The sequence below is a fragment of the Papio anubis genome, chromosome X (genome assembly GCF_008728515.1).
Source record: "Papio anubis isolate 15944 chromosome X, Panubis1.0, whole genome shotgun sequence".
Lineage (NCBI taxonomy): Eukaryota > Metazoa > Chordata > Mammalia > Primates > Cercopithecidae > Papio > Papio anubis.
This window is the reverse complement of record NC_044996.1, coordinates 108,290,177-108,304,992: the sequence shown is the minus strand read 5'-3', so window position 1 is coordinate 108,304,992 and position 14,816 is coordinate 108,290,177. Positions and strand designations below refer to the sequence as shown.

The following is a 14,816-nucleotide window of genomic DNA, read 5'->3' as shown; positions in this document are numbered from 1 at the left end:
GTTTATGAAATAATGAATGAATTACCATGAGAGCGCCACGAGAGACTTAAGGTACCCTGAAGTATAGAATACAGAGTGAGGCCTTTTTTCAAACCTTAACCTGACATGTCTAAACTCCTCCTATATTCTTGGATCCTTTTCCTATTGTGAGCACAAAATGTAAACATTCTGCAGTTTCTGCTCTTGTCTGTTTCTCTACAAGATATGGTGACCTCTATACTTTATCTTGAATTCAGGGCCTTCACACATTCTACTTTTGCTAACTAACCCTCTGTGGCAGCTTATATTTTTCCAATATGGCCACAACAATATCTCCTAGGCCACATGTTCCTCTACAATCCATGTGACCTTGACATTCCTCTCATCAGGAGGGAGGTACATGTAACCTCTTCTGAACTCTGGGTGGGCTGATATCTCATTTGTAACAAATAGAATGTGATGGAAATAACACGGTATGGCATCCAAGGCTAAATTATAAAAAGTAATGCAGCTTCCATCTTAAATGTTGCAGCACTCACATTTGGAGCCTTGGGCTACCTTGTAAGAATCTGACTACCCTGAAGCTGCCTTATCGGGAGGAAGCCCAGACAACATGAAGAGGTCACTTGGAAGTGCTTGGATTGACAGGCCGAGGACAGCATCAACTGACAGCTATGTGAGTGAACCACTTTGGATATATCCAGTCCAGTCAAGCCTTCAGATTACCACCATCCCAAACCCTTCCAGAATTCCTGACCCAAAAAATTACAAACAAAAATATAGTTGTTACAAGCCTTTAAGTTTTAGGATAATGTGTTATGGAGCAAGGTAACTGGAATGTCCTGCTAGCTTCCCATAATCCGATGCTATGGAAGTCCCCTCTAATCAACAGTCTACACTCAACAGGGCAATGAGCAGTTAGGAAGATAAATATTTTAGAGAAATCTGGAAGACAGAAAAGTATGCAGGCACCCAAAGAGTTGTGTTCTGAAATAACAATTCCAATTGGATTCTTTAAAAGTAGTGATGACCCCACAAGAAATATGCAGTCTATACAAAATCTTGCCAAGGCCATTTATTTTACCATTATCTGCAAGATTTGTCCTGATAGTCACAGAATTTCTAGCAGCATTTGCTGACAGGCAGCTCCCAACACATGTTTCTGAGATCTTGCTGAATTGCTCAGTTCCCAGTTCTTCTTCAGTATGTCCTTATTATGCAGATTATGCAAAACTATGGATTGAAGAGAGTATTAGTGGGTTCATCAAGGAAATCGCATAAAAATTATGCAAACCTATCCAGAAAAGAGAGTATTAAAATCAGGGTTTCTCTTATGCAAATTATTACTCTCTATGGGTGAATATGAAAAAAATCAGTAATTGTATAACTGTCAAACCTTACCAATTAAGGTTTAATACATTTTGTGGGTAATGCATCCTAGAAATGCTTTCAAAAGATTTTCCAAAGTTTTGCTCAAAGGGTGCATCCTAGAAATGCTTGAGATAACTGAATAGTGCTTTGTTCATTCCTTATAGTGTATCCTCTGTGGAGACTCATCCCTACTTTATTAGATGTACAACATAATTGGAAATTTTCCCTAATTCTGCTCTTTGCTTTGCAGTTTTCTCTCCTTGAAATCCTCTTCAAAAAGTTACCTCATGGCTTGCCTCTTCACCTCTCTCTCAATGAGGTTGTCTCCAACTTATTATTTTAAAGTTATTACCCTTCCACCAACCATTAGTATCTAACGACTATATATTTTACTTATTTATTTTGTTTCCCATCTATCTCTCTCCACTAAAATTTAACCCCCAGAAGAACAGGAAATTTTGTCTGTGTTGTTTCCTCTTGTATGCTCAGCATCTAGATCAATGCCTGACACATGATATGTGCTCAGTTGATATTTATTGATGTCTGTGATGCTCTTCATAATGTCAAAATTTTCTATCCATCCATGGCTGAGTTTTGCTGTCTTTTAGCTGGCTAACCCCAGCATGCTTGCATGGCAATGGCAGAGGGGCTAAAGCAAAAGCAGAGACATGCAAGACTTCTGAGGGTCTAGTCTCAGGAGTGCACACTCTTTTCTGCGTTAGTCTATTAGCAAATCACATGAGGAAATATAAGGTGTTTTTGATGAATGTCAAAGTTGCATGACAACGGGTATGAATACAGGATAGGGTGAAGTATTAGGGTTCTTTGAAGCCCCACCGCTAATTGTCTTATACTTAATTTGCATGCAGCATTATTTATTTTAATCTCATTACTCCACTAGAATAATTTCCTGACCAGTTGCTTGATTATACACCTCTGCCAAAAGCAGCCACAGAAATGTGCATTCTAACATAGGATTTGATTCTCTTTATTGTCTTTTTTTCCCTCTACTTCCAGTTTTATCAATTTAGGGCACTTCGTTAGCCATTATAGGCTAATCATGATCGCCAGTACATGTGTAATCCCAGAATTAAAAGCCATCTGAAATAAGCAAGCAAATTGGCCCTCGCCGCTCCACCTGAAGGAGGGGCAGCCAAGTTTGATTAGGTCACATTGGCCGAGAATGAGCAATGGCCCACACCCGAGCTTACTGGATATGAAGAAAGTATATGTCAATTATACCTTTGGGTATTACAATGTGTGTGTATGGATGAGTGATTTGAATGACTTATAATAAAACATTGCTGTATGGGACACTGCTAAAACAGGTATTCCTCCCTTGTAAACTAATGCATCTGTATAAGGTACATTAAATTGGCAAGTGGGGATGTATGTGTTCCTTTAGGTAGAGTGAATTATTTAACTGGAAACGTTTAACAGCTTCCTACATGTGGTCATTTCTAAGGTTTTCACCAGCATTCAGAAGGATAGGAGGGAAAGAGTGATTTTAAATTCCTATGGTGGTATAGTTCACCGGCTATTAAATAACCTAATAATACCCTAGTGTTGATAATGCATTAACACATCTGCTTTTTGTCTTATGGTACACTAATATTTTTCACTTGTACATTTGCAGTTCTCCTTATTGTAAGAAGTTCCAATGTCAACAACATAAGGTAGAAGTAATTCTCATATACAATTTTTAGACATTTGCATGAAGCAAATGGTGGTAGTTAAAAGAGCAGATATGTTCCAAATAATTCATATTGATTTATACTCTGGAATGGCCATGGTTACGCTTAGCGAGCTGTTCTCAATGTGAGATGACTGCTCAACAGGACTTGACCCAGCATTCTCATGAGATACAGTAAGAGGCGATAACCAGAAAAACACAGGGTCTCAGTCCATAATCCAAAAGGTAGACAAACAAATTACCAAGTGATTAAACAGAGCTAACTACTTTAGGATGGCAAAGATTAACAGAATCATAGAGCTGGAGATCATCTCCAGGAGATCATCTCTTTATGCCTTTCCTTTAACAATAAGGAAACCAAGGTCCATGAAAATCATACAGCAGGGAATCGTTGAAATGTTGTTAAGAGGAGAGTCATGGGATCACATCTGTGCTTTCGAAAGATCAGTTTTCTTGAAAATTAGAGAACATATTTGAAAGGAGGACAATATGTCAGAGTGGTAAGTAGAATAATCAAGAAATGAGGAAATCTGAACTGATAGCAAAATAGGGTGGCAAGACTTGGAAGAAGTCAAGAGATCTGAAGCGAGCAGGTTACAGGGTTTTATGAATAACTGGCTGTGGGAGTAAAGGAGGATAAAAGTCAAAGATTATGGCTCGTTTCTTCTCTGGACAATTGGGCCAACAAAGATACTATCCACCATGCCAAAGAATACATGCAGTGGAATAGATATGAAGCATAAAGAAGAAGGAAAATAGCTAATTCAGTTTTAAAACCTGAGTGTGGTTTTACAGTCTCATGATGTAAAAAGAGAAACAATAAGGCAATAAAATGTTAACAATATGTCCTGAAGGTTAAAAATTCAGTACAACTGATTAAAGGAGGTTGATAGAGGTGAGCTTTGGAAATTGGTTAATATAGGGATAGTACGGATAAAGGCATGTAGCTAGACTTCAGAATGAGGAAGCTTGACCACCTAGTTTTAATGGCCTTCTACTATCAGCAACATCTTGAGTTTATTTGGAGAAACCACCATTCCCTATTCCTGGAACATGTGATTTAAAAGAAACTATACCATTTCCATGTCCCCAAGGGGGAGCATATATCCCAGGTCTGCCCAGGGAGAAACAATCCTGAGCTTTCTTGGCTAAAACCATTGGGAAAGCTAAGATTGCTAATGTAGAAGGATTAAACCTACAGCTACTGCTGGCCCTCTTATGACTGCAAGGAGAAAGCACGCTGAGGATTAAAGCACACACAGGAAAGCAGAACTGTGTAAAAAAAAAAAAAAAAAGTATGACATGCTATAACAAGATGTTCTAGAATAAAAAAAAATAAAATAATAAACCAATAAAACAAAAATTATAATAAAAAAGAAAAAAAGTATGACAAAAAGTGTGACCCATGACATTATTAAAATGCCTGCATCTGGCCTTACCTGAAAAACTCATCAACTATGGAACCCAGTACATTCCTTCTTTTACTTAAATGGGGGTATGTCACTTGGCAAAAGAAGGAGACCTGGAATAATTCAGGGTTTTTTGGCCATTTGAAGTAGTTTGCTGTGATTCCATTAGAGAAGCTAGGTAGGCATGGACGGGAGCAAGAAAAATATTTGCTGAAGTCACATTTGAGAGGATTGTTGACAACAGAGAATTCTATGAGCCTGTGAGCAATGAATGAGAGTGGAGGTGTTGAAATGAGACTTGATGTCAAATTCCTGCCCCACCAAACCTCACTGTGTGACCTTGGGAAAGTTATTTAACCTTCCTAAGCCTTGGTTCTCTCGTCTGTAAATTGGTAAAGACAATGGAATCTTTCTCGAAGTATGGTTAGGATAATGCCTATAAAGGGTTTAACTTGATGTCTAGCTCTGAATAAATGTTAGCATTTGTCCAAAATCATTATTATTCTTGATGGAGTTGCTTTGAGAAGTGGATTATCACTGCATGCTTACAGCCTAACCTCTTGCATCTTCCTCTTTTTCTAAGTTGGTTCTCCTTAGAAAAGAGTCATAGGTTTTTGGTTTGTTTGTTTGTTTTGCTTATTCTTTCTCAATGATTCCTAAATAAAATGTGTTCCGTTTACAAGCCTAGCTATTTTTTTTTTAGGGTGACTAATTCAACTTCTAAGGTGAAAAAAGAAATCTTGTGTTTCTCAGCTTTTATGTGATCACCGGTAATAAAGATTCAAGTTGACAACTTCTGTTGCTGATGCATGAGACAGAATAAAGTTAATCTTTTCAAGGCTATCTGGTTCTGCAGCAGTAAGAGTAAACAGGAAAGCAAAAGCATGTGACAGAAAGCTATGTGGGTGAGCAGATCTGCAAAGAGAGGATAAGCAGATAATATCTGAGGCGGCACTCTTAGTTATTTTCAATCTTTTAAGTTCTGTGTAAGTTTCCCACAATTTCTCTTTACCAAGCTCTGTACAGTCTTTGCAACTGGTTCATAAATCAAAAATTATTCTAAAATAAAAGGTTTCCAATTTAGACTATGTATTGCATCATGATAAATTATCAGCAGTCTAGATGTTGCTGTGGAGGTATATATATATATATATATATATATATATATATATATATATATACATATATATATATGGAGAGAGAGAGAGAGAGAGATAGAGAGACGGAGAGAGAGGGAGAAATTTTATTGGTTTATGCAACTGTGGGGGTGGGCCAATCCAAAATCTGCAGACCTGGTTGCAGGTTAGAAATTCAGGCAAAAGTTGATGTTGTAGTCTTGATTCTAATGGCTGGAAACTGAAACAGATCCGTCTTCTAGGGGGAACTTCTGTCTTTTTCTTGAAGGCCTTCAACTGATTGGATGATGCTCACCCATCCTATGGAAGGTAAATCTGATTTACTCAAAGTCTACTGATATAAAATGTTAAATGACAACTTAAAAATCTCTCCACAGCAACATCTAGACTGTTTGACCGAATAATTGGGCACCATAGCCTAGCCAAGTTGACACAGAAAATTAACCATCCCAGAAAGTAAACTTACCAAGAGCTAATAAAAGCAAAAGAATTCCAAAGTGGGTTGGATCAGAATGAAAATGATTGGGTATCTGAAAAAGGCTGGCAGGTGCCGCATGTGGGTGGAAGAGGCAGCAAGGCTGCAGATAATGTGAGTCTGCTGGAGGGTGAAAATTGTGTCCTGAGTTAAGTCTGCAGTAAAGGTTGTAACTAACTAAGAGCAGTCAGAGGCACACAAAGATGTCAGAACTGGGACTACTTAAGGCTCCATTAAACCAATGCACTTCATCACATGGATTTTCATTGTTTATTTTAATTTTCTTGTATACTTATTCATTATATGCTGCTCTACTCAGAGCATTTTGACTTCCTTGAACATTTATTTATTAGCTTGTTGGTGTTGGTTTTGCTTGTCAGCTGCATTATTCATTTCTGGAGTAACACTTCATACTAAGGCGGTTGTTGCTTGTTGATTGAACAGGCCAGTTGTAATTTCTCTGTACTCTATAGTGATGTCAGTTTTCTTTAACCCAAGAAGTGCTGTTTACACAAGTAAGTTGCTTTCACTCCTAGTTTTTTTTTTTCACTGCCAGTCAGGTACTCACCAAACTTTGTATCTTCTTTACTCTTCTATCATGACTTCATTATCCTGTGGGCCCACCAGTTATGTACATGTCATCTAAGTGAATTATTTTGTCCATGGGCTCCACTATCTGATTTTTACATTCCCATATAGCACTTGCTGAAATTTAATTTTCTCCAAATTTGGTGACTTTGGATAATACCATAACTACTGTGGTTTTTGAACTCTTTGAAAGTCTTCGGGGCCTATAAAAGGCACAGGGCTTTAGAAAAGTAATTTTCACCTATTGGTGTGTATAATTTAGAGACCATGTTAAAATGTAGATGACTGGCTCCACTTCGAAAAAATTATGATTTACTATATATGGGGACAGAGGGGCCACAAGTATGCATTTTAAAGAAGCTACAGCTTTCCCTCTTATATGGTTAGTAGTGATTTGCTGATCATTTATCATGATGCAATATATAGTTTAAATTGGAAATCTTTTATTTTAGAATAATTTTTGATTTATGAACCAATTGCAAAGACTGTACAGAGCATTTTCATGCACATTTTACCCAGCTTCCCCTAAAATTAATATCTTACATGGTACATGCGTTTAAACTAAAAAATTAACATTGACATATTACTATTAACTAAATTTCAGACTTTATTCAGATTTGTAGATTTTTTTATACGCATGTCCTCTTCAGTGTCAGGATACAGCTCGGCCTACCACATTGAATTTAGTTTTCATGTCTCTTTAATCTAAAGTCTATGTCCAGTTCTCTGCCTTTAATTGTTTCCCATGACCTTTATGATTTTGAGGAACGCTTGAGAATTTTGTAAGATGTCCCTGGACTTGGGTTTGTTAGATGTTTTCTCCTCAGTAGACTAGGATTCTGGAATTTAGAGAAGAATACTACAGAGGTAAAGTGTCTTTCTCATCACATCCTATCAGAGTAGTGCATGATACCAATGTGACGTCTCACTGCTGATATTAACATTCATCACTTGATTAAGGAGAGAACTGCCAGGCTTCTCCACTAAAAGGTCACTATTTTTCCCTATCCATATTCTATTTTTTAGAATCCAGCCCACACTCTGGGGAGGGCATTTAAATTCCACCTCCTGGAGGGAGGAGTATCTATGTATATTTTTTGAAATTCTTTATAAGACAGATTTGCACTTTTTTTTCATTATTTATTTGTACAATCATTTGTATCAATATGGACTCATGGATATTTTATTTTATATTGTGTTATAATTTTAAAATTTTAATTCTCATGTTGCTTAAATTGTTTTAACTTTGGCCATTGAGTGCTCTTTCAGTTTGGCTCCTGATCTGCTTTTATTCTTTTGTTATCTGAGAACTTCCTATTTTCTGTCATCACATAATACTCCAGGCTCATCTTATGTTTTCACTGCCGCAGGCCTAGAATTACTCATTTCTCCAAGGATGTCTCATTTTGCTTTTGTTATTTTGGATAATTGTATTTAGAAACCAAGATCTGGGCAGTGGATGTACTTTTCGCTACTTGGATGTCATTTTTCTCTAGTTTCTCAGCAGACAGAGCTATAAAATATATGCATGTACACTAACCAATATGTGCACACAACTATATTTCTTTAACTATGTATCTCTATACAAGTTAAGCTACTACTATGTATTATACATTTTGTTTTGTGTTATCTGTTGTCTTACTGTTAAGTTTTAATAATTATTTATGTATTCTGGATATGAATCTTTTGTATAATATTCTACTTTGAAAAATGAAAAAAATGAAGTGGTTGTAAAGTACAAAAACTTTTAATGAACAGCCACATGAAAAATTTTGGAGATGCCCAGTTGACCTTTAGGAGCTTCAATGTGTGTTTTTCTCTGGGATTATTTAGAATATAGAAGTTTTATTCAAACCCTCACCCACTTTAGATAAATGAGAACTCATATGAGCTTACTAGTTAGAGTACTGTTATAGAGAATTGTTGAAATATTGGCTCTTGAATTTAACATACATTCCATGGAATTTTTCCAAGTGAAAAAGTTAAAAATAAATCCATACCAAAATGGTCTTAGCAACTTCGCATTATGAAATCTACTAAATATGTTGAGAGTTTAACAGATTCTTATAACTGATAAATGAAAATATTTGTGACATATAAATAGATCTGTATGATTTCTGCTTCTCCTTTATTTAGGCACTGAATGTAGAATATTTTTATTTTCAAGTTGTAGTAATCCTGTATAAAATAACAATACTTTACTGGATGCTTATTCTGTGCCAAACATGATACAAAATCAAAACAAAAATATATGTTATATAGATTATCTTGATTTACACATAAACCATTTTTTGCATTAATGAGAAACCTAAGAGGAATATATATTGGTCTATTTTACAGAGGAGGAGCCACAGGGAAGAGAGGTATTGATCATGCCTTATTTACAAGGAGGAACTAAGGCATACCTGTTAGTAATGGTAGAAAACATTTTCAGCTGCACTTAACAAGGGAAATAAGAGAATTTCTTTTAAAAATGAATAAGAATGTACAGAAAAAAATTACCATGTGATGAGAAAATAATATGCTGAAGGAATAATGCAAGCTGAATTTGTCTAAAATTAAATTTTTTATAAAAAATCTTTTTCATAGTTATAGTTTTAAACACCATAAGAGAGAGAAAAATTTCACTAATATTATTCAAAGGAAAATCAAGGATTGCAACTGGGCTGAGCAGAGGGGATGAAGATACTCAGTTTGGAAAGAAAGAAGGGAAACTGTCTTTATTCACAGAAGACATTATCATATATATAGAAAATTCAATGAACTCTACAAAAATGCTCCTGAAAGTAATAAGAGAGTTTACCAAGGCTGTATGATACAAGATGGATATACAAAACTCAATATTTATATATACTAACATCAAAAAATTGGAAATTTCAATTTAAATATACTACATATAATAGTATCAAAAGCAATATTTAGAAAAATCTGGGGAGAAACAATGTAAAAGACATATGAACTAAAAACTACAAAATATTCCTGAGAAAATTTAAAATCACATAAACAAATGGGAAAATGTACCTTTTTCAGTGGTCAGAAGACCTCGTATTGTTAATATGTCAATTACCTGCAAATTGATCTACAGATTCAACAGAATCCTAATCAAAATCCCAGCGGAATTTTTTTTAGGCATTGACAAACTTATTTTAAAAATTTCTGTAGAAATTCAAAGGACCTCGAAGAAGCAACTTTGTAAATGAACATTGTTAAAGAACTAATATATCCAAATTTCTAGATTTATTTTAAAGCTAAAGTAATCAACAGAGGGTGAAATTTGTGTGAGAGAAAAATCTGGAAGAGAAAAGAATGTCAAGAAATTGACCCACAAAAAAATATAGACAGCTGATATTCTACAAATTTCCAAAGGCAATTCAGTGGAAAAAATATAATCTTTACAAAAATAGTTCTGAAATTACCAGATATACATAGACAATAGACACTTTAAAAAAAAAAAAAAGTACTTTGATCTGTATCGTGTGCTGTTTACAAAACTTTAAACAGATTTAAATTTTAAAAAATCTCTGTGACCTTTGGATAAGCAAAGTTTTCACAGATACATCAAAAGAAGTACAATCTGTAAAAGAACAAATTAATAAATTGGACTTCATCAAATTAAAAAAAATTTCTCTTCGATAGACACTGTTAAGACAATGAAGGGAAAAGCCAAGGACGAAGAGAAAAATTTGCAAATCATATCAGTGATAACGGACTTAGATGCAGAACAGAACAAGATTTTTCAAAACTAAATATGATATCCAGCAACACAATTTAAAAATGGGAAAAAAAATCAACAGAAACTTAAACCAAGGAGAGATAAGGATGGCAAATAAGCAAATATAGAGATGTTCAATACCAGTAGTCATTAGGACACACAAATAAAACCCAGAATGAGATTCCACTACACACCTGTTAGAATCCAGGCTGCAGCCAGCACGGAAGACGCTCAGAGGGAGTGGAAGCCCAGCTGGACGCCAAGCCTCCCTGGCCATGAACTCCACCTGGGAGAAGATATGCCTCCAGATCTCCCACTACAGGTGCTGAAACCAAGGATCCTGAGAGGAAGCTGAGGGATGCATGTGCTTGTGGGAGGGCCAGGGGATCTACAACCGGACGAACCCATGGGAGCCTGGTACCCCCCAGGGAATTCTCCTCGCCACCCGAGACTCGGGTGTCCTGTCTCCACCCAGAGCCTCCCAAGCCTCCAGTGTTCTGTCCTTCTGCCCGAGCCTCCTGGAGACTGGAGTGTCCCACTCCTCACCAGAGCCTCCTGGAGACCAGGTGTCCAGTCTCCACTCTCTGGAGCCTCCCCGAGACTGGGAGTATCCCATCTCCCTCCCGAGCCTGGAGACTGGAGTGTCTCATTCCCCAGAGCTCTCCCAGCACTCTGCTGCACTCCTCTCCTCACCAGAGCCCTCCCCGCAGAATGGAGCGCCTTTCTCCCCGAGCCTGCTAAGACTCGTGAGCCCACCTCCGCCGAGCCTCCCGAGACTGGAGCGCCCCTGCCCCAAGAGCCTCCTGGAAGACTCGGGTGTCCAGTCTCTGCCTCCCAGAGCCTCCCAAGACTGGAGGTCCCATCTCTGCCCGGAGCCTCCTAAGACTCTCGGGTGTCCAGTTCCCCGAGCCTCCTGAGACTGGAGTGTCCCATCTCCCCCAGAGCCTCCTAAGACTCCGTGTCCAGTCTCCGCCAGAGCTCTCCCGGAAACTGGAGTGTCTCATCTCACCCGGAGCTCCCCAAGACTCAAGCAGACCTCATCTCCCTCCGAGCCTCCTGGAGACTGGAGTGTCCCATTCTACCAGAGCCTCCTAAGACTGGGTGTCCAGCCTCCGGGAGCCTCCCTGAGACTGAGTGTCCCATCTCCTCACCAGAGCCTCCCAAGACTCGGGTGTCCAGTCTCCCGCTGAACCCTCCTGACCTGGGAGTGTCCCATCTCCTCGGCCCAGGGCCTCCCTAAGATTCGGGTGTCCAGCTCCCACCGAGCCTCCTGAGACTGGAGCGCCCCATCTCCCCCAGAGCCTCCCAAGACTCGGGTGTGTCCCGTCACCGAGCCTCCTGAGACTGAGCCGCCCCATTCCCCAGAGCCTCTCCCAAGACTCGGGTGTCCCGGCTCTCCACCCAGAGCTCTCCTGAGACTGGAGTCCTGCCTCCGCCCAGAGCTCTCCCAAGACTCGGGTGTCCCGCCTCCCAGAGCCTCCTGAGACTGGAGTGTCTCCATCTCCCACCGAGCCTCCAGAAACTTGCGATCTCATCTCCTGCCTGGAGCCTCCAGACACTGGAGTGTCCCATCTCTGCCCGGAGCCTCCCAAGACTCGGGTGTCCCGTCTCCACCCAGAGCCTCCTGAGACTGGAGCGTCCCATCTCCGCCCAGAGCCTCCCAAGACTCCGATGTACAGTCTCCGCCTGGAGCCTCCCGAGAATGGAGTGTCCCATCCCTGCCCAGAGTCTCCCAAGACTCGGGTGTCCAGTCTCCACCCAGAGCCTCTTGAGACTGGAGTGTCCCATCTCTGCCCAGAGCTTCTAGAGATTTGCGTATCTCATCTCCGCCCGGAGTCTACCGAGACTGGAGTGTCTCATCTCTGCCCAGAGCCTCCCAAGACCCCCGTGTCCAGTCTCCGCCCGGAGCCTCCTAAGACTGGAGCGTCCCATCTCCGCCCAGAGCCTCCCAAGACTCAGGTGTCCAGTGTCCGCCTGGAGCCTCTCGAAACTAGAGTGTCCCATCTCCGCCCGGAGCCTCCTGAGACTGGAGTGTCCCATCTCCGCCCAGAGCCTCCCAAGACTCCGGTGTCCAGTCTCCGCCCAGAGCCTCCCAAAACTGGAGTGTCCCATCTCTGTCCGGAGTCTCCCGAGACTCACGTATCTCATCTCTGCCCGGAGCCTCCCGAGACTGGAGTATCCCACCTCAGCCCGGAAACTCCCAACACTCGTCGGGTGTCCAGTTTCCTACTACAGGTCCTGAAAGTGGATTCTGAGAGGAAGCCGGAAGACACATGGGCTCGTTGCGAGGGTCAGGAGACAACAACCGAGGAACCCACCGAGCCTAGTAAATACCTTTGTGGGGAATCCAACCCGCGGCCTTTCGAGAGTCGAGTGTCCCATCTCCCACTGGTGCCTCCCAAGACTCGTCGGGTGTCCAGACTCCGCCCAGAGCCTCCCAAGACTCGTCGGGTGTCCAGTTTCCGCCCGGAGCCTCCCAGGACTCGTCGAGTGTCCAGTCTCCGCCTGGAGCCTCTCAAGACTCGTCGAGTGTCCAGTCTCTGCCCGGAGACTACCAAGACTGGAGTATCCCATCTAAAAGAACTGTTTCAGGAAGATACACCAAACACAACGGAGTGTGTTTCTGACTCTCTTCAACATAGATACACATCGAGAAAACTCCGTGACTTCAAGTGGGGAGGAGACCTGGGAGTTGATGAAGAATCCATCAGCAGTCTGTTTGACTTTACCCCTGAGTGCAAAGCAAACTATCAAGACCAAAAGATTAAGACGGTAAATGAGTGTTCCTCAGGGCTGAAGTGCAGCATGGAGCTAGATGACATGGATGAGGTCAAATTCTTCTCACAGAAAAAAGACTTGGACGGGAAAATCCACACTGCATCGAATTCTTATAGTGCGGAGCATGTGAACATGGGGTATGGAGCATGGTACCTCAAGCCTAAGTTGGGACAAAAGCTAAGAAGTGATGAACCGTTGATTGACCCCAAGCTCCTACTTGAAAAGCCTGATGAACCCGACATTCTTGACGGTCTTTATGGACCAATTGCCTTTAAGGATTTTATATTAAGCAAGGGCTATGAAATGCCTGGCATCATTCAAAGGCTGTTTGCCAGGAATGGATGGACTTATGACTCTGTTAAGACTCCTATTCAACGTGCAATGCAAGTTTACAACTACGAAGAAGACGTCACAGATGCATCGGAAGAAGATTAGATGGTTTTCAATTTACTACTTAATTGGGTATTTCTTGCTCTCATTTTAAACATCAATCAGAATTTATGATGACTAGCCCCATGAATGTACAATGATGGCAACATCTGTAACTTCACTACCTAATGTTTATAAAGATTTCTTAATGACCTGCTTTGACTTCATTATTTCATATATTTTATCAATTATGTGATTAATATTCACATATACTTTTTTCACATTTTGAAGCGTTGTGAATATTACGTCATCATTTCAATTACTTGTAAAAATACATACAACCAGAAACAAAAGCAGAATTAATCTTAGAAAGAGAAATGGGGTCAGCTGCATTGACTCACACCTATAATCCCACCCCACTTTGGGAGGCCCAGATGGATGGATTGCTTGAGCCCAGGAGTTCAAGAGCAGCCTGGGCAACATGCTGAAACCTGGTCTCTACAAAAGATGCAAAAATTAGACAGGCATGGTGGCATGCACGTGTAGTTCCAGCTACCTGGGGGGCTGAGGTGGGAGGATGGCTTCATGCCACCACACTGCAGTCTGGGAGACAGAGCAAGACCCTGTCTCAAAAAACAAACAAACAAACAAACAAAATGTGCTGAGTAAATTAGAATTCTGTAACTCTTCTTATATGAAAATTCTAATGAAATAATTATTATGACAATTATTTTGTTAACCAAAAATTGGAGACTATAGCCAAAATAATGTTAACACTTTTTAATAGTAAAATTGTTATCTTCCCCTTTGGGATTCCATCAACCCCCCAAAACAAGTTTGAAAACTATTTATCAAAATCATAGTTGAAACTTGAGTTATGCCATTTTATCATATCTCTCAATTGAATGTATGTATTTCACCATGTTCATAAACCTTCACAACAAAAGACTATTACCAAATCATATAACCATGTGCAGAATTGGAGGTAGCTTCAACTCCCTGGCAAATCTCATGTGCAAAACAGGATCTGTATGAGAAAAAGCTACCAAGCAACATCAAATAGCCTTACATATCTGTTCAAGTTCAAATAATTTTCATTCCATTAATAGCAATTTAAAATGCATTCATAAGTTTAAAAAATAAATTAAGCAACGCTTTACCTTTCAGACATAGCAGGTAAAACTGTCTGGTATATCATGTGACCCAGCCATCCCATTACTGGGTATATACCCAAAGGATTATAAATCATGCTGCTATAAAGACACATGCACACTTATGTTTATTGTGGCACTGTTCACAATAGCAA

General features: G+C 39.9%; 1 protein-coding gene and 1 long non-coding RNA gene across 2 annotated transcripts; one reads left to right on the top strand and one right to left on the bottom strand.

Annotated features, from left to right (window-relative positions):
- Positions 1-902: 902 nt before the first annotated feature.
- Positions 903-10,579, bottom strand: LOC116271794. The gene is made up of 3 exons (XR_004180546.1): positions 10,558-10,579; positions 5,745-5,888; positions 903-1,212 (listed from the first exon to the last, which is right to left on the bottom strand). It is a non-coding gene; the product is annotated as an uncharacterized LOC116271794 (long non-coding RNA).
- A 146-nt stretch (positions 10,580-10,725) lies between these two features.
- Positions 10,726-13,722, top strand: LOC101002470 (putative protein FAM47C). The gene is made up of 2 exons (XM_031660600.1): positions 10,726-11,109; positions 11,804-13,722. Exons 1-2 carry the CDS (start codon positions 10,726-10,728, stop codon positions 13,574-13,576), a joined length of 2,157 nt encoding a protein of 718 aa, XP_031516460.1. The 3' UTR covers positions 13,577-13,722.
- Positions 13,723-14,816: the final 1,094 nt, after the last annotated feature.

Bases quoted from the DNA above. Each gene is read 5' to 3' on its own strand.
- LOC101002470 (XM_031660600.1), top strand. From the start codon at position 10,726: ATGTGCTTGTGGGAGGGCCAGGGGATCTACAACCGGACGAACCCATGG. The intron at 11,110-11,803 runs GTGAGCCCACCT...GCCTCCGCCCAG, and splicing joins CCCCGAGCCTGCTAAGACTC to AGCTCTCCCAAGACTCGGGT.